The 24,339-nt window shown below is 37.0% G+C and overlaps 1 protein-coding gene and 1 non-coding gene across 2 annotated transcripts in view; one reads left to right on the top strand and one right to left on the bottom strand.

Moving 5' to 3' along the window:
• Positions 1-1,823: 1,823 nt before the first annotated feature.
• trnah-gug (transfer RNA histidin (anticodon GUG)) lies at positions 1,824-1,895 on the top strand. The gene has a single exon. It is a non-coding gene; the product is annotated as a tRNA-His (tRNA).
• Positions 1,896-10,130: 8,235 nt separating this feature from the next.
• Positions 10,131-24,339, bottom strand: part of LOC107745929 (spondin-1-like) — a 69,536-nt gene continuing 55,327 nt past the window's right edge. Inside the window, exons 11-17 of the mRNA XM_016559967.1 lie at positions 23,632-23,707; positions 21,131-21,316; positions 17,367-17,537; positions 17,076-17,243; positions 14,397-14,561; positions 13,912-14,175; positions 10,131-11,338 (exon numbers count right to left, since the gene is read on the bottom strand). Of these exons, the coding sequence (XP_016415453.1) occupies positions 11,175-11,338; positions 13,912-14,175; positions 14,397-14,561; positions 17,076-17,243; positions 17,367-17,537; positions 21,131-21,316; positions 23,632-23,707 (1,194 nt within the window). The 3' untranslated portion in view covers positions 10,131-11,174. The remainder of the gene's footprint in view (positions 11,339-13,911; positions 14,176-14,396; positions 14,562-17,075; positions 17,244-17,366; positions 17,538-21,130; positions 21,317-23,631; positions 23,708-24,339) is intronic.

The raw sequence follows: 24,339 nt of genomic DNA on the forward strand, positions 1-24,339 counted from the left end.
CTTCCCTCCAACTTAGTCCAGTGGTGTCTGGGAGGTCCACGGGGCGATGGTAATTAGCCCTGATCCAGAACAGAGAGTTGAGCGTCGCGTCGTCTAACGCCGTACTCGCGGCGATCCCGCAGAACTCCCACGCATACTCCACAAATGGGAGATCCAGGCGAGCTAGGGCGGCAACTTCCATAGCCGCGGGGAAAAACTGGGAAAACAAAAAAACCTTTAAAACCAGAAAAGAAACACGGGGAGGAGAGACGCTGCTCACTTTTTATGGGTCTGGAATTCTGTCACGGTTCCGCTACTGTGAGGAGCACGGAACGAGGAGACGCAGAGTCCTATTCAAACATACAATCTTTAATAACATCCAGGGAAACAGGAAAACACACGTAGCAAGGGTTGACAACAACAATTCCAAACAAGGGAGAACAGAACAGGCTAGAACTCAAATAGGGCAGCTAACGAGGGGCAGACAGGTGAGGAGGATAACTAATAACAAGGAACAGGTGACTACTAATAATGAGAACAGGACCAAATAAGGACAAACAGGAACATACACGTGACACCATGTAAATGATGATGTAATTATATCAGATCGAGTTAGAATTATATCAGATCGAATTAGAATCTATTGGCCTGCGCCATCTAAAGTTTCATGACAGAACTTTGTTTATAAATATTCAGTGTTAAGCTGTTTTTACAATATTTGTGGTTGCTGTTGTTTATCAGAGAAAAAAATCAACTACTAGGCCTACTGTATACTGGCCATATATGTTTATTTATTTTGTATTCAACCCAAAACATTTTTCTTTTCTTTCCTTTTTGTTTTTAAACCATTTTTTTCTATTCTTTTACAAAGTTCTACAACAACTCTTGATTCGTATTTTCAGGTAGGAAAGCTTTGACATATATGACTCTGACTGAATCAAAGCACTGAGTAGTGCTGCTTTGATCTCTATGCACTTGATCATCTTTCATAGCCCAGTATGTCCAAATGGAATTTATGATGTAATTCAGATTTCTTTGAGATTGCATTTGCACCTCTCTCAGCAGCTCCACAGGCACAACTGCAGCAGGCTTAAGAAACAATGTGTGAATTTATGACACAGTATCCCATCAATCCACTGCAGTAAATAATATGCTTAGTCTGCCGTATCAGAGCTCAAGTGAGCCATTGCACAACAGTTACAGGAGTATCAATTCAGCTTTGTGATGTAAACCAAACTGGATTTAACAACACTTTTTTTCTTCTTTTTTAAAGGGACAGTTCACTCAAAAATGAAAATTCTGTCCAAACCTGCCTGACCGTCTTTTGTGAAACACCAAAGGAGAAGTTTAGCAGAATGCCTGAGCTATTTTCCTCCATACAGTGATATGGATGGTGACTGAGCTGTCAAACAAGTGTTATTTTCGTATTATTTTATAGCTTATGTTTATTTTTTTCAGTTTTAAAAAATTTGTGCTTTTGTCATTTTTATTAGTTTTAGGTATTTTAATATTTCTACTTAGCTTTAATTTATTTTTATTTCAGGTTTAGTTTTTGTAATTTATTTTATTTCCGAGGTGAGGTACCAACTTAGTTTTGCCAACTTAGCAATTTTGTAGCTAAATTTAGCAACTTTTCACACTACCCTAGCAACTTTTTCTTCCAAAAGCACCTAGCAACAAATTTAGCTATTTTTAAAATTTATTTGGCAACTTTTAGCAACTTTTGATAAGTGACTCAAACAATAAAAAGGCACACATTTTCCATCTAAATTACAAGAGGAAACCAAAGATGCCTAGCAGTACACACATCATTTTCCGCATCGCGCTCGTCCTGTAGGTGGCTCGCCGTGATCGTATAGTGGTTAGTACTCTGCGTTGTGGCCGCAGCAACCCCGGTTCGAATCCGGGTCACGGCAGTTTTTTGTGCAGTAAAATCCCGAATTCATTATTACGGATTCTGAGTATTTACACAGCCAAATCAGGATGGTCACAGAATGAATCTAAAATAGCCGTGACAGATTAAAAAGACTGACACATTTTAACGTTGACGTAGTCACGTTGCGGATGCGTCAGTGTTGTCCTGACGTCGCACCAATATGTCATTTTGATCACTTCCACTAGGTGGTGATATTACAATTGTTAAGAATATGAATCATACACACTGTACAGTGTTGCCAACGTAGCTATTTTGTTGCTAAATTTAGCAACTTTTCAGACTACCCTAGCAACTTTTTCTTCCAAAAGCACCTAGCAACAAATTTAGCTATTTTTAAAATTTATTTGGCAACTTTTAGCAACTTTTGAACTCAAACTCAAACAATAAAAAGGCACACATTTTCCATCTAAATTACAAGAGGAAACCAAAGATGCCTAGCAGTACACACATCACATTAATTAAGTTAGCTGCTATTTGCAATTGTTCAATTTAATAATAATTCATTTATGATACACCTTGTTAGTAGCTTGTACCTGCGACTGTTGATCAGTTAGTACACTGTAAGAAAAATATCTAGAAAAATGGAAAAGGTACTAGTAATTTTCCAGGACATTATCTGTTATCCATTATTCATTATCCATTGTAACCCTGTAACCCGACCACACAAAACACAATGAGTAATTTAAAATGCAGGTAAAAAAACTGTGAAAAATCTTAATATTAACATAGTAGATTGTGTTCTATTTTTACAGACTTTTCTTAGAGTGTAGCATACTAAAGTGACTGTGATTTCACCAAGTACAACATGTTCCTGGATCAACATCCTTGTTGATCCTGGAACAACATTCCAATTAACCAATCAGAATTGAGGGATAAATTTTCAGGAAATATCTGTTTTAGGCTTATGATCAGGGTTAGGTGCTTCTACACCCGTGTAAATGAGCTATCATTCCACACTGATTTTAGAAATAAATTATGGGTAGGGTTAGGTTTAGGGGTAGGGACTGGGTTTAGTCTATATTTTTGGACAGTAATGTTGATCCAGGATCAACAAAAGATGTTGATCCAGGAACATGTCTTACTTGGCAAAATCACGGTGACCAGCATACTAACTAGAATATAGATTCTACCACCTCTACTCTGTGTGTTTCTCTGCACAGGCCCAGTGCACCCAGGACGCGATCTTCCCAGATGTCCTTCACTCCGGCGCCGGGACACCATGGACCATGGGTGCACCCACAGCGGAAGAAGCGAGTCAGGCCCCGGGCGACGACCTCTCCCTCTCCCCGATCTAAATATTCCCTCACAGTTTAATAGTAATAAATTTATGAATTTCTTCACTGATAAAACAGATAACATCAGAAATACAATAGCAAATGTAGATTCTACAGTGTCTAATACTTCAGCTTCATTCATCGCACCCAAAGATAAACTGCATTGCTTTACTATAGGACAGGAAGAGCTAAATAAACTTGCCACTGCATCTAAACCAACAACATGCCTGTTAGATCCTGTACCCACTAAATTACTGAAAGAGTTGTTACCTGTAGCAGAAGAACCACTTCTCAATATTATTAACTCGTCGTTTCACTTCACTAAATATAATGTAGAAACTTTAATTTTCTGTAAAGCTGCTTTGCAACGATTTGCATCGTAAAAACCGCTATGCAAATAAACTTGAATTGAATTGAATTGAATTTGGTTGCCAAAGCAACACTTTTAGCTTTCATTTTAGCTTTTCATTCAAGTTTTTTTTTAAGTTTTAAATTTTAAATTCTAATTCTAATTTCAATCAACGAAAACCATTTAAATAGCTTTAGTTAACAATAAGAATACTGTCAAACTCCAAAAATTACATTGAAGGGTCAAACTCTTAAAATGATCAAATAAAAATGACATAAAATTACAATCAAAAAGTAGTCCATATGACTCAATCTTATATTCCAGGTCTTCTAAAATCAAATAATGTTCTGTGTGAAGATTGACATTTTTATGCTTTCTATTATGTATTTTATGACTATTTACGGTGTTATTCATTGAAAATCCTCTATCACCATTCACTTTTATTGTATGGAAAATCACACCTTGGACATTCTGCTAAAAATAATAAAATATATTTTTCTTCCACAGAAAAAAAGTAATACGAAACGACATAAGGGTAAGTAAATTATCAAATTTTCTTTTTTTGGGTGAACTGTGCCTTTAAGGTTCTTCTACTGGAACAGTTATCAGATTCTAAGTAGGTACAAATCAATCTTTATCTTGGTCAAAAGTACTTTTAAATGAACAACAGGAGCCACACTTTTCCCCAGAATGCCAGCGGGCCCCTTGTTTATCATCACTAAAATCCAAGGTGCCTGACTGTCACATGATTATAGCCTTTGGCTTGAAACTCACCACACTGTTTCTCATTACAGTCGAGCCCCCCGAAGAACAAATAAAGACGGTAACACAGAGTCTGTATATTCCACCACTTGATAAATCACACGTCAGAGTGAAACAAACAAGGCATCTGCCCTTCTAAGAGCAACTCGATCAGGTCGAATTCGCTCTTTCTGCTATCACTGACCAATGACATCATGTCGCCGAGACACTGACATATTACTGACATATAATATCCATGTGTATAACAGAATAGAAACTTTGAAAGGCCATGTCCCATAAGAGGTCAATGTGGCGCTTTTGCACTCTGTTACTATGGCAACAGCCCCTCTGCCGAAGGAGCCATTTGTGTTATCCGTAATGAGGTTAAAAAATAAATAATGGCTGTTGAAGTCTGTCAGAGCAGCAGGGTTCACTCAGGTGGGAGGCTGTGTCCACTGCGATATGACATAATATGAGCTTTTGTAAGTCTCAATTTGTTGATGGTTTATTTTCAAAATAAAAATGCTAAAAATAATTATTTTGAGAGTCCAGCACACATCGCTGTGGCATTTTAATATTTCTAGAAATATTTATAAGGAATAATGATCTAACATTTTCTTCTCCTCTTGTACGTGAAATGTTATTGTCTCTAAAAATGGTGTGACTATTAAAAGATGTAGACTAGCCTATTCATGATGTAGGCTAGCCTACCTGTGGCTGCTATTCTTTACAGAATATTTCTATGGCAACTCGTTAAATAAGCCCACAATGTTCTGCCTTGATTCCTCGAAAACTCCCCCTCTTTAATTGTGCGCCCTAAAATATCAAGTAAAGTCATTTTTTAAACCGATGCGGTTACCTTTTAAAATGTCACCTCAGCATCAGTACTGTGGCATATGTGGCATTTGCGAAATCTCTCAAGGATGCGGCATAGAATGCATGCTATTTTTGGTTACACTGTTACGGCTTAGTCAACAAAAGTGAGTGATGACAGAATAATTTACAAAGCTACCGGGTGATGATTGCGTTCATTTAAAAATCGTGTTTGATAACGCGGTCTAAACAAAAATGTGGTTCGAAGAAGAAAATAGTCATATGTACTGGGTAATTTCATCTCCAAATATTCCCATACAAATCCATCTTGTTGCATTTGTGGTGGGGACCGAACCGCATTTTTATTAAAGTTCAGCCTTGAGTTCACCTTACTCTAAATTCACTCATCAAGGAACTTCCACAAAAACCTTAAAGTGGGAGTTTTGTGGCATTTCATCCATTTCTGCACTCTAAAAAATGCTGGGTTAAATGCAACCCAGTGCTGGGTAAAATAGGGACAAACCCAGCAATTGGGTTGTTTTGACCCAGCGGTTGGGTGTGCTTGACTCAAAGGCCAGCAGCTGGTTGAGCAAAATAAAACAGCTGAGTCCTGCACCAGCAAACATGTCTCGCCATGTCTGGACATGACATTGATTTTTCTGCATTTCTTATCAGATTTGTAAAGACTGAAGCCTTCAAGAGCACCAGCGAGAGTTCTAAGGACAAAATACAACAACGACGGTTAACTGACTTATAAATCGAACAGAAGAACACAGGAGACCACAGAATTCATACAGCAAACACCATTTTAGATGTTCCTGTCGATCAGGTTCAGATCTTTATGATACACAAAGAAATTCTTGGGTTAACAATTAGTGATATTACGTTCGACTTGAAGCTTGTGTCAAAAATGTATTTAAGAGTTTGATTAGTTAAAAGAATGTGACATCTGAAGTGTTGTTCGTCTAAAGGTGCGCTCAATTTAGTGAAATTTTGCCAACAAAAAGGTCCATTGTCTATTGTTGAAATTCTTGCGATGTATGAAGCACCGCTCACACAGAAATCACTTTCAAACCAAGTAGTTTTGTAGGTCAATTCGTGTGTGAATTTGTGTGACCAACTCGTTAAGAAATTTTCATGCAGACGAAATTCCCAAACACAAGTATTCCTAAAACGATGCAATTTCGACTGTGAAAATCCGCCAATCGTAAATTTGACCACACCTTAAAAAGGAATAGTTCACCCAAAAATGAAAATTTGCTGAAAATGTACTCGCATTCATATGAAAGGCCGTTTCCGCCACTGAATAAAAAATAAAACAAGGTAATTGCGAGTTTATATCTCGCAATTCTGACTTTACAACTCGCAATTTTGACTTTATAACTCGCAATAAAAAAAAAAGTCAGAATTGTGAGATAAAAAGTCGCAATTACCTTGTTTTATTTTTTGACCATCACTGAACATCTTGTGAAGGGAAAGCTGCGTGTTTGTAAATCCATCATTAAGATGTTTTTAACTTCAAACTGTTGTTTCCAGCTAACATACAAGTCATCTATCCTTAATATTGCTTTATTTCTCCAGTGAACAAGTCTTCTTGTGTTAATCAAAAGAGAAATATGCACAACTCAAACAACGTTTATAAGCGAAAACAGTCTAAAACAGTTCTAAACAAATATGTCGGTGGATAGCAGGGAACTTTTTAACTGAAAGAAGCGTTATTATGGACTGTTTAAAGTTAAAACACCTTAATAAAGAATTTGTTTCTTGTAAACAAACAGCTTATCACTGATGTGGTTAAAATGATCACAGATTTGATGAATTTGTTTCATTTATTTGAATAATTTTAGTGCCAAAACTCTCAAACAACTTAAAAACCTAAAAACAGTGCCAATACACTCTAAAAAATGCTGGGTTAAATACAACCCAGTGCTGGGTAAAATAGGGACAAACCCAGCAATTGGGTTGTTTTGACCCAGCGGTTGGGTTACTACCCAGAAGGTTGGGTTAAACATTTAACCCAACCGCTGGGTCAAAACAGCCCAATTGCTGGGTTTGTCCCTATTTTACCCAGCACTGGGTTATATTTAACCCAGCATTTTTTAGAGTGTACACTCAACCAGTCTCTTTGACAATTTTATTACTTTTAAATAAAAAAAAGTAAATAACAAAAAATTAAATATTCTTGAAGAACCAGTTGCAGAATCATCAGCGGTTTGACCACCAGACGGCTACAACTTGCAATGTGCTGAAGAGAAATTAATCCTTATGATTCATTTAAAGAATAAGCCTAGGTGCCTCACAATGCTTCGTCATTACTGAGTCATCAGCTTACTGACTCACTGAACAGACAACAAGGACATCTCTCCAACTCTGAATGACTTGCTAGGTAATTTTATGAATAGAGTATAGGCCTATTTTATAATAAAATGCCAAAGTCTGCATATGCAAGGTGTTCCAGATTATAATGGTAGCTCAGTCAATGCTGTTCATGTTCCTTTTGTAGTTCTCAAGAGAAACTAAAACCACCTGAGCTTGAATTCCCATCACACATGAGAGCAGAACGTACCGCTGTCAGCACTGTTTTACTGGCCACTTTCATCACAGGAAATGGTGCAAACATTCAGGGACAGTGTGTGCAGCAAACAAAGAACAATCAGCCTGAATACGCAACATCTAAACGTATAGAAGACACAATCCACGTATTTTTCTTTCTCGCTTTGGGCTGTTTGTGGCACCTTTCTGAATGGCTTATAAAAGCAGAATTGCGTTCTGTTGTTCTCAAGAGATTGAACGGCCTTCTGTCCAATGCCTGAAGATTAACATTTCAAATTTTCTTTTTGTGAAATGCATTGTGACATTTGAAAACCCACAATACTAATTTTGCTATTCTTCATTCCTTGCAATTGAGCATTCAATTTACAAAAGGCACCAGGAAACATCTTTTATGTAGAGTACATTTAGATGCACATAATGTTTTCTAAAATGCGTTTCATGGATTACCAACATTTCAACACCTTGTACCCTGCACATTATTCTCTGCTTCATGGTCTTTCCACAGTACAACCATTATGTTCCCATGGTTTCCATCATTTTATAATAATATGAAGGCCCTGCCCCCCACCCCCCCACAGACCTATATACTGTTATACTCACCCACATTTTCCCCCCACACATCCAGGCTGTCTCTACCAACCCACCGACAGTAACATGCTCTTCAAACTAAAAGTCACAACCTCTGGAAAATCTTCAAGCAAAGCTGAATGTAGGGGAGGCATCTCTGAAAGAAAACAATTACATTGAACACCATGTATCAGCATTTAACACTGTCAGACAGCCTGAACTAACTCACTTACTGAAGTGTAAGTGAACGGCCAAAATGCATAGAGTTTTCAGTTTTTAATTGAAAACTGTGTCGTGTAAACACCCCCTTATTCAGAACCGGTTTTCGAAATTACTCTTAACAAGACAATTCTATTTTATGCAGTGTTCAAATCCCGAACGAATGAGTCATGAGTCGGTTCTTTTGAGTGGATCCCACATGCAGACAGAGCACCAGTGTAGTCCGATTCCCAATCGAATGATTTATCGAATTGAATGACATACGTTGATTCTTTTGAATGGATCAAATTTAAACATACAACATGACTAGTGAAGTCCGATTTTCATAATTCTTAAGAGCCAATTCTTCTTGTGCTTAATCAAGCACATAGGGCCTACTACTGAAACACACCCAAAACTTGGTGTAGTCTACTGGCAATTTTGACTTCAGATTAATTTTAATGAATCGAGTCGTCAGGACGATTCATTAAATGAACCAATTAAAATAGTCCTACAGAGTTTCTTTGCACGCTGTGGCATTTAACTTCTTTTTAATTTATAAAACATTATTTAGTTTAATATTACAATATACGATGTATTTTAATACTTAAAAATACATAACATTTAGTTGAAAGCTGCTGTTTTTGTCCCACATACTTATTGAAAAGTTTTTAAAGTAACTTAGTTTACAGATGTAGCAGGCCAACTGTTAAACGTCACACGGTCTCATTAATATTAATAAGCCAAACTTTAGGAGTCTTAAATCCACTGCCCGGTCGTTCTTTCATGTGTGAGAAATATTAAGGCTTCAGCGCGTGTTACCATGACTACCAAGCTGCTGTGTTTGGCCCAGTTTAATTAATTTCAGTACTCAGTTCTAGCCGAGACATGATGCGTTGTTCTAACAATAAATTGCTCCCATCATGTTTAGCAAGAGAGTAAAATCTCCTGTGTTTAAAGTATAAAGCCTCTGGGCCGTTTACCCCACACTTGTCAAGTTAATTCACCGTAGGAGTTTCATAAAAGGTTTAAAAGGCGCGCGGTGTAAAGTTCAAACCTAAATAAATGTATTATACGCCAATACCGTGTAACAGCTCAGCACTTCAGCTCGACGCTTGTGCTTTAACCAAAGTGTAATAGGCTACAAGAAACATATCACTAAACATGACACATCCTTCCTTGCTATCCATGACTAAAACCAATTCTAGACCAATTAAAATCTCAGAATCAAATATTTCTTAAAATCATAAGCTAAGAGAATATATGCAAAGAAAAAAAAAACATAGGCTACACTGTAATATTAATGATGTTCCAAATCCACATGACGTTAATTCATCTATGGAACACAAAATAGACGCTAAGTATTATGACAGATTCAGTCGCTTTTCACTGTTATATATGAAGAAAGATATGATTGTGAATGACAGAATTGACCTATTCCTTTAAGTTTTCATCCTGCAGCCACATTTGTCGAGAAGTTGAATTGTAAAATCACGATGCCACTTGGTGACGATCTGTGGCATTTGTAACATAATTATGTAGCGCAAATTTAGTCTCTGTCTCCACCTAGTGGTTAGACAGAGAAACTGTTCTAGATCAGGAAAGAATATGAAAAAGCAAAACTGTTTAAATGTAATTATTTTATGAATATCCATTTGATAATTATATATATATATATATATATATATATATATATATGAGCAATAAGCAATCCGAAACATGTAGTCACATAATTATTTTATTGTAAAGATTTATTCCAAAATAGCAGAATATTGCAGAAGGGATGAGTGAAAAGAAAAAAGGGAGAGAGAGCGACAGAGAAAAAGAAAATCCACACTTGACTTTGGCAAGACTATTTGAAGCTAAATATATCAAAATTCCACAATAAACGTAAGAAAAAGTCTAATTTCAATGCCTTCTTTCCCTACAGATGAGTTAATATTTCACATTAGCCTCTTATACATCTAATAATGCAATCACAATCTATTTTCAACTCCAAGTTAATATATCACGATTTATAAAATAAATCCAAAAAAGGTTGAATGGTTGTTTACCTGTGCTTTTTAGTTCGGAAATACAATGTTAAACTATCCATAGCCCGGCCAATGCATCATCCTAAGCCTGTATTTGACTAGATTTCCCGAAGATTTCACAGTCGAGGAAAAAAAAAATCCTCTGTCCTCACCAAGCACTTGCTGTCTGAATCAACTGGGCATTGATTGTGGGTGACCCACCTTGATATCGCTCAATAGAGGCAGCCTAGGATTAGAATTTGTTTGCGAATCCCACATCACGGCCTGTTTTCCTTCACAAACCAGTATAGGATTGCATCCAAAATCTTTATGGGATGCAGAAAACCATGTTTTGTTTACAGGAAATGCTACGTATCTGTTTTGACCGCTGACCTTTACCCAAAAAGAATGTGGTTGTGCATATCAAATGAAAAAAAAATGAAATTATTGTTAAAAAAAAAAAGAAGTGCACACTGATGTTTTAGTGAAGGTGGTACTGAAAAGTGTCGGTTATACATTGATACAGTATATACGCCCGCTAAGAAGGCATCTAAAACTAATCACGGATAACAGGCCTGGTCCACGTGTTTGTTATTCTAAAACCCTACAAGCTGGAACACACCCCTCGCCAGTCCCGCTTCAGGAAACCTTAGGTTAAAACTACGCTGTTCTGCCCTATTCAGCCTCTTTAAGGGCTGATTCAGTGTGTGTTGGGGTGTGTGTGTGTGTATTACAGTGATTGAGAGTCACTTTTAGCATGGGTGCACGTTGCACGCGCGGATCTCCTTCTTGTTTTTGCAGTGGTTGGGCTGTGAAGATTTGCCTTTCTTCTTTAAGTTCATCACACGCTCTTGGATCCCCCCGCCGCACAGCTTGGTACACTCCGTCCAGCTGGACCACGGGCGTATTGGACAGGCTGTTGGAAGAAAGTAAAGAAAATCAAGGGGGGTTTTGTGTAAGGGGGATTTTGGCCCTTTAATGAAATAGTCACCAATACATTTCTGTCATGACAACTCTCAGAGAGTAATATTCATGACAATGTTAATGTGTTTGGTCTTGACGAAATAGATCTGCTATGCTGCTGCTGCTGCAACAGAGAATTGCTACTGCCGATACATCCACAGACATGCTAGTAGAAAATACTGCTGCTGCACATATAACAAATATGAAATAAGCCCCATATTTAACATACATGGAATCACCCCATAACAGATCTATACAGGTGGAGCTGGGGAAGTGGAGGGTTTTTTTAAGCACGCTGGAGGTGACCAAGATAAAGTGCCAAAAATGAATATCACCAGTATCCTCAATAGCTGATGGGGACAGCACAGTTAAAGGTGATGTATGAGCGTGTGTGTTCATGCGTGTTAGGAATAAGCGGCAAGACCAGAGAGACTTCTCTAGTGCAATGAGCCTGGGACATCCTCTACATCACTATCTGCAGCCGTACTGAATCACTTCATCATATGCTGACAATACAACGTGTGTGTGTGTATAAGAGATGCTCTGGCTCACACAGAGTGGCAGAGCTTTAAAAGATGGGATGTATTGATCGATTCACGTAGAGCAATACAAAAGATTTACAGGGAGCTTAGGAGAACAATTGAATCAATAACAAAAATATTAGCTCTGTTCCAAAACTGTAAGCTGCCTCGTTGCTTACAAAGAGATGTTTGCCTTGTTAGGATGCATCTTAATGCTCAAGTGACTGATTTGGAATGCTGCTCTAATATCATTCAAAATTTGGGGTCAGTAAGATTTAAAGAGTTTAAAGGAATTAATATTTCTATTCGGAGCCATGCATTATACTGATCATAAGTGACTGTAAAGACATTTATAATGATGCAAAAGATTTCTATTTCAAATAAATGTTTTTTTGTACTTTCTATTCATCAAAGAATCCTGAAAAAACGGTTTCCACAAAAATATTAATCAGCATTACTGTTTCCAACATGCAAGCAAATCAGCATATTAGAATCATGTGACACTGAAGACTGGAGTAAAGATGTTGAAAATCCAGCTTTGCATCACAAGAATAAATAACATTTTCAAATAGACAACAGATATTTTAAATTGTAATAATATTTCCCTATTTAGGAAATAGGGAAATATTTATCCATATCTATCCCTAGTTTTTACTATATTTTTCATTAAATAAATGCAGTCTTGGTGAGCATAAGCGTCTTCTTTCAAAAACTTTTTTATTTTTAAATCATACTGACCCCAGACGTTTGAACAGTAATGTAGATGCCACGAGTTATTAGCCTAAAATGCATTAGTAAGCCTAAAACTTATAGAACACACACACATATTGGGTAAAATAGTACATTTTTAATTTCTTAAAGATTTTTTTTTTAACTTTATTATGATGGGGCGGGATCGGGAAAGGTCCTCGAGCCGGGATTTGAACTCGTGACGCCCGTAGTGCAACAGCGTGATATATCAGCACACTGCACACAAGGCTATTGGCACCAACGTACATTTTTAATTTCAAAGAACTTAATTTTTTTCAGACCTTGTTGCAATGCATTTTGGGATTGCCTCCATAAAAAATACATGCAAATGCATGCTTTAGAGTTTGATCAAAAAGTATCTAACAAACCAGCTCTATTAGTTTTCTGCCTTTTAAGAGCACACATATGATGACTTGAATTATTTCCACTGTAGGCAGCTCACTAGGATTTTATCCTTTGGAACTGATTGGATTGTGAAAAAATTGTCATTTCACATCATCTTGACATATTTCAATGGTTTTTTGAAAATTGTTACTGCTTTTGCGTTCACTCACAAAACTTTATGCGTTCCCACAGAGAAACTGTACTTTTGCTCGAAAAACTTTTGCGTTCCATAAAGAAACTTTGCGAAAGCTTTTGAGTTTTCCCAGCCACTTCATATGTTCATCCTCGAAAGCAAAATTTCTTGGGGAATCCCAGAAGTTTTGCATATGAAAAATGAAAAGTATTGAAATATAATTTTTCCTTCCATGTCATTTTTTTTTCGGAGCTCTGTACAGCTTGCTCAAGTAATTATGTGCAATAATTACAAGAGTGAAGCATCATGCAGAAGACACTCGCGAAAACATACAGGTTTTACATGAGAATGCAAAATAATCCCAGGAGAATGCATCACGAGACAAGTTGTTTTTTGTTCATGTTTTTTCCCTCCCGTTTCATATTTTTTCCATCACCATGTCCCTTTAGGAGCCTTGTACCAAGGTGAAATCAGCCAAGAAAAGTTTTAAAGAGGCTGTTAAGGTTATTACACATTGATGATTGAAAGATTGTAAAGACTTCTTTGGAATAACTGCCTCTGATAAATCATAAAAAGTAAAACCAGGAACATAAAAAAGGTCGTTTAACTTCAAGTTGACTTTTAAAAGTCAAATTCAGCTGCACAATCTATGTGCAATTAACATAAATCCTGCTTCCAGGAAGGATCGGTTGACAGAGAGCTAAACTTGCAATAAGCAAATACTAAATAATTCTGGACCTGAGCTTTCCTCTGCCACAGACTCCTTGCTCGGTTTTGCTCTCCTCCTGTCTGAAGCTTCCTGTCTCTTCCTCTTGTCGCTGGTGCGGGAGCCTTTTGTGCACTTGCGGATCTTGCATTTTTTCCTCTGGACTGTCTCGGGACAGGGCATGCCTCCAAACTGAGGCTCTAGTTTGACCATCCGTGAGCGGATCATGTGACCCTTCCCGCAAGACTTATTGCACTCGGACCACGCTGACCACTCCGACAGCATGCAGTCCGTGTCTGGAGGAGGAATGGAGGACGGAATTAAAAAGGGAGCATTTCATTCATGTGTGTATTTCTGTGCATGTACTACAATTTGGGGACAATTTTGTGAATTAAATATCACAAAACGTCCATTTAGGGATGTCTTCAATTAGTAAATCGCATTAGGGTTAGTCTAGTATTTACATGAAAACACAAAGTCTTATAAATGAAAGTGTGTGTGTGTGTGTGTTACTCACGGCATTCAGGAAGCATGCACTTTTCAACCTGCTCGAGCTCATCCGGACACAGGCTTGGCTCTACGGGCGTCTTCAGCATGCGCTGACGGGAACGCATGCCCACACCGCAAGTAACGCTGCACTCTCCCCAGTCTGACCACGGAGACAGCATACACACCACTGCATCTACACACACACACAAGTTATGAAGAGTTACTATACTGTTCATAAACTCAAGGCATACTAAATTAGAGGTGCACGGTATCTAGTGCATACTACATTTGTAGTGCTTTAGATTTATAGTGCATATACTTGCAGTTCACATAATCTAGTGCATACTAGTTTTAGTACTTTATTTGAAAGTAGTCATTTGATGAAGCACACTAAACACAAAGATAAACTATACATGAACTACAAAGATAAACTATACAAGGTATACATGAACTCTTAAAGATTTGCAAGCATAAATCTATGACTTCAATATTATTTATAAATTTGCAAGCTTAAAAGAGGTAACACTTTATTTTAAGGACTTATTCTCACTATTAACTAGCATGCATATTACTGGGATACTGCCTGTTTATTAGTGGTTATAAAGCACATTATTCTGCATGACCATATTTTAAATATCCTAATCTCTACCCCATACCTAAGCTTAAAGGGGACATAACACACAGTTTCACCCAATCTCATGTTAATCTTGAGTACCTATAAAGTAGTATTGCATCCATCATATCTCCAAAAAGTGTTTAGTTTTATCATATTTATAAAAGAAAGATACAGCTTTATGATTCTTTCCGAAAACAGCAGAGCTCCTGGAGGCGCACCGTGGGCGGAGCTAAAGAGTGACGAGCACTTGAGCGCCGATTGCCAACTAAACACAGACATTTGTTTGACTTATGCAGAGTTCACACTGCACGATTTTAGCCCTGATTTTCACTCGCCGACAGGTTTTGCGAAATCGCCGACAAATGCCCGAAATCGGAGGCCAATCAGTACTCGTTCACGCGAGTGAACATCACGCAGTGTGAATTATCAAAGACGCGATCTGAGAGTATATTATTGGCATGCTAAATATCTGGAGCTGTCGGTGAAATGAGTTCTGACTGAAACATACATCGGCGATGACCTACAGCCAATGAGAGAGCAAGATGCAGGGCACCGGGAAGTTCGGGGAGGACTTTTTTTGTGTTTTAAAATTTATTTTTATTTTTATTATTATTAAGCAATTATACATGTACAAACAACGTGGCAATATGAGTACATTTTTGCATTAGAAATTAGAATATACAGAACAGGTGCATGAAGAAATATATAAATATATATATATATATATATATACTGTACATATATAAGAAAAATATACAGGTTTTTTTTCCCTGTAAATCATATTCTTCTATAAAGGTCAAAAGATTTATTACATTTTTCTTTTTCATCACTTTGAGGGCTTTTGTAGACAAGCTCATTATAAAATGCACAAAACGTTGGTTTCACTTTCAAGTACTTAGATTTGTGTATATAAAATTTTCCCAGCAGAAGTAGGCTATGTTAAGTCATCTTTGTTATTGTTTGTTTGGGGTGGACTTATTATAGACCACAATATCAGCATGATCTTGCGTTATTTCCTTATCACTTCTCTCATGCGTTTGGTTATGAAATGTAGTTTGCGGACCAGACACAGTTGTCTGCGATTCTTCCTATTGTAAAGTCATGCAGTGTGTAACCTCCTGTTGCCGATCTATCGTGCAATATGAACACAGCAGCAACTGAATGCTACCCCAGATAGTCATGCAGTGTAAAAACTGATGATCGGATGATTTTGAACATCATGCAGTGTGAACTCGGCATTACTGTCTGCAGTTCCGAATCATGACCGGGACCTTTTATCGCTGGGACTGCTCCATCTTTCAGTATTGAACGATGTGCAAATCCAGCATCGAACTGGGTTTTGTTTATAAAACGTTCATCAACAAACACACTTGCGAAACTCCGTTGCTGCCCCGAAAAACAAACTGCATGCACTGTTTACGTAATGCTGGGTTCTTCGGGAAGCTGAACAAGGTTATCTTTCCCTTACAACCAAAAACACACTTCTTTGGAGACATTCTTCCTGAGCTGTGCAGTGCAGCCGAACGAAAAGCGTTGATGGGTGCACTCTTGCGCTCGCTCTGGTCGATGCGTGCGCGGGCGCGCTCTTCCGGGAGAAATGCCCATATAAGGAGTTCCACTTATGTATCGTATTTGAATGGTTAACTCAATTACTGTTCAATTTGAAGCATATTACAAGTTAAAATGGACAGCGATTAAATACTACTTCTATTTACAAATTTAAAAGCTGTTTAGCAGATAAATAAAGGTGATATTATGTAACTACATATTACTTTACAAAGCGTTTATGACCTGCTTCTGTATGTCTTGTCTTTAAAACAAATGATGGAGCCAAATTAAGCACTGACTTAGCAATGACTAGCTACACAATCCCAAGTGTGAACTTGACGCCTCAATCTAAATAAGACCTTACGAGTGGCTGGTCCAGCCCTACCCGGGACAAGTGACAAGCAGGTCTAATTAGAAATCGACTAGCAGCAAAGAGGAATTCTGGTAATGAATCAAGCCTGGTGAAGCAGGGCATTTTGCACGGCCCATGAGAGGGTGTTGGATTGAATTGACTGAATTGACATTTCGTGGCTTCATACTTACTGCACTCAGACATCATGCACTTCTCTGCCTCCACCAGCTGCACTTGACAGGGCGAGCCATCTGAGGCCTCCATCTTCATCATGCGCTCTCTCCTCCTCATCCCCACTCCACAGCTCACGCTGCAGGGCTCCCACTCAGCCCACTCGGTCACCACACAGCTACTGGGTGCTGAAACACACGTAAACATGTGTCTAACATTACTTGTGCAGATTTTAGGATAGTTATTTGACTAAATACTTGTACTAAACGCTCATGAAAACATGAACACAACATATACAGTATATAACTTACAACAGTCCTCGTTGACCACACACTTCTCTGTCTCCTCGGTTGGCAGCGTGCAGCTGGAGCCGTCCTCTGGGAACTGCTTGACGTATCTCTCTCTGGACCTCATGCCCATTCCACACGAGGCGCTGCACGGAGACCAGCTGATCCACTCTGACATCATACATGTGGACGCCTCTAGGGAACAGAACACAGTCATATGCTAATGAGGTACTGTACGTCACAAATCTTTCCTAGAAGTATACTGTGAGATCTGGTGATGAGTGAATGGATATATTTGATTACAGTTATATTTATCATAAAAACTTTTGATCTAAAGTTTTATGAATAAATTCTTGAAATTTGTTTTGTGGACAAAGCAAATTATGTCTATGTAAGATTATAGATTATATTAATGTGGTAAGTTTGTAACAGGCTAATTAAACTAAATTACTTGTCATAAAATTTTTGTTATTATTATTATTATTATTATTTATTAAATTCTACACCGTAAATATTTTGCTAATCAACAACAACAACAATAATAATAATACAATATTATGATTAACATAATTAACATCAAAAGTAATATTTAATGTGTAGAATGTAATAATAATAATAATAATAATAATAATAATGAACTATATTACTTGCCAAAAAATTGGATTACTGTCATTATTATTATTATTATTATTAATAAATTCTACACCCTAAATATTTGACTAATTAATAATAATAATAATAATAATTAGCTACATTACTTGCCACAAAATTTGTTTACTGTCATTATTATTATTATTAACATCAAATGTAATATTTAATGTGTAGATTAATAATAATAATAATAATAATAATAATAATAATAAAAACTGTTTATTGTAACAATTATTATTATTATTACTACTGTAAATAGAATGCAATATTTTAATTGATATTATTTTAATATTTAATGTGTAGAATTGAATAATAATAATAATAATAATAATGCTATAATAAAACTATATTTGTGAAAAAAATTATTGTGATTATTATTGGTAGTAGTAGTTAAAATTTTACAATATTATAATTAACTTCAAATGTAATATTTAATATAAATAATTAAATAACACTTTTATTTGTTGTATTATTAATATACTTCTTAATAATATGGTTTATTATAAATATTAATATCAATTTAATGATTTATTGGTGTCTTTTTTGCTGGCCATGCATTGCAAACAGCCTCCCGTGACAAATTATTACTTTATTATGATAAAGAAAACAGGTGTAAGATATTCCCTCTTCGCTATATACAGCAATTCAATGCAGTGACCCGTTCCCATAATCCTCTTTCTTTATGTATGACACACTGTAAGATTACAATCCTCCTCTATCATTTTTCAATGCTGCCGTTCTCTACAGTTCATCTTTCATATCTTCCACCTTTCTCCCCTTATAAAGTGCTGACAGATGTGATCAAATTGACCGATCCAGCCATGCTTTATCTCACCTCAGCCGTTCCAATTATCTCTAAGGCAGAGCTTGTAAATAGATTTGTTATCAGACGGGATGGATGAACTTGGGGCGACTCTCCATAGATTTGTCTCCAGTGCAGAACTGCAGACCCCATGTGGGACCAGCAGCGAGCACTACCTAATAAAGCAGAACTAAGTGAATCATTAATAAGAGCTGTAAATAAACGTGGCCCTGATGGGGCCCCCAGAGGCCCCAGTGTCGGCCTGTCAACCGGATGGTGGATTATCAATCAATGCAGGCCCTTAACGGCCCATTAATTAAAAACAAAAGAGAGTCTACGTGAAGCGATGCAGGTTGTATTAATCAATAGCCAGTGCTGGCGAGAAACAACATCTTTAAAAGCCTCACATCAGAGCTGACAGAATGAAGACGTGATGTGGGAAAACAGACGGTTCAGAGGATGGAGAGGTACAGATGAGGCAGACGGATGAGTTGATGTAGATACACTGACAGACAGAAAAAAAGAGAGAAAGTCATCAGTCGCCAGGTGGAGAGAAAGACCGACAGACAGACAGAAAACGTCACAGACGCTGTACTATTTGGTCTAAGAATCTTATTGCGGTTATTTTTGCTTATTGATATTGAGATTTGAACTGCAACATCTCACATATTTGTTGCTTTGGTATCAAGATATTAAAAGAACAGGACAAATTCAAACTAAAACAGCAAAAAGTACAAATCAAGTCATGCCTTTTGTCTCCAAGTTAAATTATGTTTCACAGAACAAAAAGTGCTGCTAATATAAAAAGTTACTCTTTAGAGTTATTAATACTTGTTCACAAGTATAAAATTCAGACCCAAAATGAATGGGCTAAAAAAATAATCCAGTTCCCTTTGCATTCACATTGTACTTCAAAGTGGACTCAGACTTTTGGTCCATTTTAGTTGATCATTTTTTATATATATATATATACACATTATATTATTTCTGCATATTACTGTAACTTTACTGCTACCACTACCATTAACTGATTAGAAAATGAAATGAATTAATATTCTAAAATATTTAAAAATTCAATATTGTTATATGATATTATATCTTATACTAAAAAGAACTATTTAATATTTACAATATTTTAAATTATTTTTAAAATTATTTTTTTTATATAATAGTACATCGTATTGTACCAAACACATTTGAATATTCCAAATATTTAGAACATATTGGAACAGATTATATAGTATATTGTGTTTTATACAGCATTTCAAATACTATTGATAAAAAATGGAAATTTAGAATATTTTAAAATAATCTAAAATTACAATATTTTATACAATAGTATATCATATACCAAACACATTGGAATAATAATAAAAAAAAAATATATATATATATATTTTTATTTGTTATTTTTTTTTATTTATTTATTTATTTTTTACTTTTTTAGTATAATCTGAAATTAAATTATTTATATTATTACTAAATATTATATTTAGAATATTTCACAACATTGTAAAATTACAATATTTTTATAGTACATTATGCTGAAAACATTGGAATATCTTGAAAATGTAGAGTCTTTTACATTCTACCCACAGTGGTTCTTTAAACATTCAAATGCTGCCTTTATTTTGGTGAAAAAATGAAAAAGACCTGTTTCTGCCACACTGGTGAGTGATGCCTATTTAGAACCCACAGCACATGGGGACTGTTTTACTTAATTAAATTACAGCTTTTTGCGGTCACAGAAGGCCATACAGCGATTGTGATTTGAATTTGATTGTGCAGCCCTTACAGGTGTGTCGATACACAGATCTAAGAAAAGACAGCCAACCACTCAAAAGAGAAAACATTATTTGCAGTTTAACTTACCAAGATTTTACACTCCGACCCAATCGGCCAACCTACCAAAGTGCAAATGTCATATTGATTCTTTTAAACGATAAACCACAATATATAGTTTATGGTTATGGTTTATAGCGTCTACCTCTCCAATGAGGGAATCAATACCCTGGTCTGCTCGAGCAGATTGCAGGCATAAAACTCCACAGCAGCCGTTTGAGGTCGGCTAAGGTTTTCGTAACCTTGAAAACAGAGACTTTGCATTTCTCTACATTACTCACACTAACAAGGCTATCAATTAATTACGTGCTCCACTCAGCATTTCGTGCATGCTTTTCTGCACCACATTTTTATTCCTTCTTCCTCCATTTTTCCCCCTTATTCTATGCACCTTCCTTCCTGACATGCTCTGAGATAGTGATCCCTAAATCCGTCAGCCTCAAAGGGTTTTATTATGCGCTGAAGAGCTGGAGACCAGCGTTATCTAGCTCACCCTCCTCGCTGCAGCCCGGCCCCATGCAGGGCTCAAAGTCTTGGGTATGCAGACAGGGCATGTTGGGGTCTAGCTGTGCTTTTAGCATCCTCTGCCTCATCCGTCGACCCTTATCGCAGGTGGAGGAGCTACAGGCGGACCATGGAGACCAGTTTGAGTAGATGCACGTCTCTGGAGTGTTGTCGGCTGTGGAAATGTGAGTGGATTGACTCATTAGAGGACATTGCACGGTTCATGAAAAGCAGTAGCACTTATAAAGCTTTCCTAAAAGGAATAGTACACCGAAAAATGAAAATTAACTGAAAATGTACTTCAAGATGTAGATGTGTTTGTTGCTCCATCAGAACATATTTGGAAAAATTTAGCATTACGTCACTTGCTCACCAGTGAATCCTCAGCAGTGAATGGGTGCAGTCAGAATGAGAGTTTAAACAGCTGATAAAAACATTACAATAATCCACAAGTGATCCAAATGACTCCAATCCAGCAGTTAATGTCTTTGAAGTAAAAGACTGCATGTTTTAAAGAAATAAATCCATTATTAAGACATTTTAAAGGGGTAGTTCACCCCAAAAATGAAAATTACCCAATGATTCACTCAAGCCATCCTAGGTGTATATGACTTTCTTCTTTCAGAGAAATACAACTGGAATTATATAAAAAATGTCCTGGCTCTTCCAAGCTTTATAATGGCAGTGAATGGGTGTTGAGATTTTGAAGTCCAATAAAGTACGTCCATCCATTATAAAAAGTGCTCCACACGGCTCCGGGGCCTTCAGAAACAAAGTGATGTGTTTGTGTAAAAAAAAAAAACATCCATATTTAAACCTTTATAAACCGTAATCTCTGTCCGGTGAGAATATGCTAGTATTTTGAGAACCAGGTTTTGTTTAAAGCAAAGGAAAACCAGTGTCCACTGGCTTATATTGAAATCCTCCAACATTTTTCTTTACAATTCCTTGTTTCGTACTTCTAATTCATGACCGGTGTTTTGCTCTCTCCACTGTGCTTCCATGTTCGTCACTTCTCACCAGAGCTTACGCTACACCTGCGTCCTACGTCATCTGCTGGAACGCCATTCTCTCATGAACACGAGTATGACAGTTAGCGTAAGCTAGAGATTACAGTTTAAAAAGTTTTAAATAAGGATATTTTTCTTACACAAATGCATCTTTTTGCTTCAGAAGGCCTTTATTAACCCCCCGGAGTCGTGTGGATCACTTTTTATGATGGATGGATGCACTTTTCTTGGGCTTCAAAATCTCAACAACCATTCACTGCCATTATAAAGCTTGGAAGAGACAGGACATTTTTTTATTTAACTCCGATTGTATTTGTCTGAAAGAAGAAAGTCACATACACCTAGGATCTCAGATTTCATCAAAAATATCTTAATTTGTGTTCCATAGATGAACGAAGGTGTTACATGTTTGGAACGACATGAGGGTGTGTAATTAAAGACAGAATTTTCATTTTTGGGTGAACTATGCCTTTACGTTTATACCATTGCTTCTAGATGAAATATTGCATCGCTTCATCCACTGAAAAAGTCCATCCCCTGTTGTCCTCACATTAAAATCCACCAACATATTTATTTAGAATGGTTTTGGACTGTTTTCGCTTGTAAACGGTGCTCGATCTGAGCATATTTCTCTCCTGATTCAGATGATATGACTTTTTCATTGGAGAAAGCAATATGGATAGAGGACTCGTGTTTTAGTCAAAAACAACATCCTAATGACAAATTTATCGCAAAAATGCAGCTATTCACTTGACAAGAGATTAATTGATGGACTGGAGTCATTTTGTGGATTATTGTGGTGTTTTTATCAGCTGTTTGGACTCTCATTCTGATGGCACCCATTCACTGCAGAGGATCCACTGGTGAGCAACTGATGTAATGTAAAATTTCTCCAAATCTATTCTGATGAAGAAACAAGCTCATCTACAACTTGGCCTGAGGGTCAGTATACATACTAAGCAAATTTTCATTTTCATAGAAATGACATTTAAAAAATTGACTTTTCTTTGAGTATTTTTATCTTTCTGTCTGTTATATTTCTGTCTCTTTTTTATTCCTCTTTGTGGCTCGGTGCTGCTATCAAAACATTTCCTGACCAGCCTGACAGCAACACTGGTTGAGTTCAGAGCAGGACTAATAGCTGCTAGCAGCATAGAAATGACACTCTTTAGCTTTAAAAGCAGCAAAGCTCTTGTTCATTCCAGTCTCCGTCTTTCCACTCCTGATACTCACAAGAAACTGGAGGGAAACCACAGGTAATTATCTGGCAGAGTGCATTAGCCAACAAACATAATTGAAGTGCACCATGGTAAAGCATATTGTTCTTCATCTTCCTGTTGTTTGACTTAACCGTGACAGAAGGGACATTGGGAGGTTTACTCTAAGATACCTGCAGGCCGCCTTGTTCATTAAACTGTCTGGTGGCTATGTTTTTAAATGAGGTGCTACAAATTGGATAAGATAGCGCAGCCATACGCACCTTCCTCCTTCTCCTCCTGAGCAATATCAGCGACGATATCGTCTATGGAGTCGGGCACGGTATTGCACTGCTCTCCCTGCAGATTGGAAGAACATGGATCAACATCACAGCGCCTGATAAGATCCACCATTTGCCATCTGATCACTATCACGCTAAGCCCCGCGCAAAAAAAATAGATTCTCTGAGGGCAGATGATTGTAAACTAGCTGGCTCAAGGCTTTACCCCACTCAAAAGCCTAGAGATGAGATTCTTCCCAGCTGTGAGACAGAGATGAAACATCTGGTGTGGAATATTAAGAGTTCTGGTTCATGTCAATGAGTTCCGGAATGGATTATTTTAGAAAAGAATCCTCCAAACACTGTCATTTGAAGGATTACAGATGTGTTATGAGCGTTGCTGAGTTTTTGTGTTTCACGACTGCTTGCTTTGACATATTTTTGTAAGCAATTGCTTTAGTTTGTTTAGCAAATGGACTTTTATGACTCAGCAAATCAGGGTCAGTAGCTATATTAAACAACACAGCTGTTTAAACTGAATACTATATGTGACCCTGGACCACAAAACCAGTCATAAGGGTCAATTTTTTGAAATTGAGATTTATACATCATATAAATGTTTGTTAGGATAGGACAATATTGGGCCGAGATACAACTATTTGAAAATCTGGAATCTGAGGGTGCAAAAAAATAAAAATATTGAGAAAATCG

Source organism: Sinocyclocheilus rhinocerous, unplaced genomic scaffold (genome assembly GCF_001515625.1).
Source record: "Sinocyclocheilus rhinocerous isolate Xijiao unplaced genomic scaffold, SAMN03320098_v1.1 scaffold2183, whole genome shotgun sequence".
Taxonomy (NCBI): Eukaryota; Metazoa; Chordata; class Actinopteri; order Cypriniformes; family Cyprinidae; genus Sinocyclocheilus; species Sinocyclocheilus rhinocerous.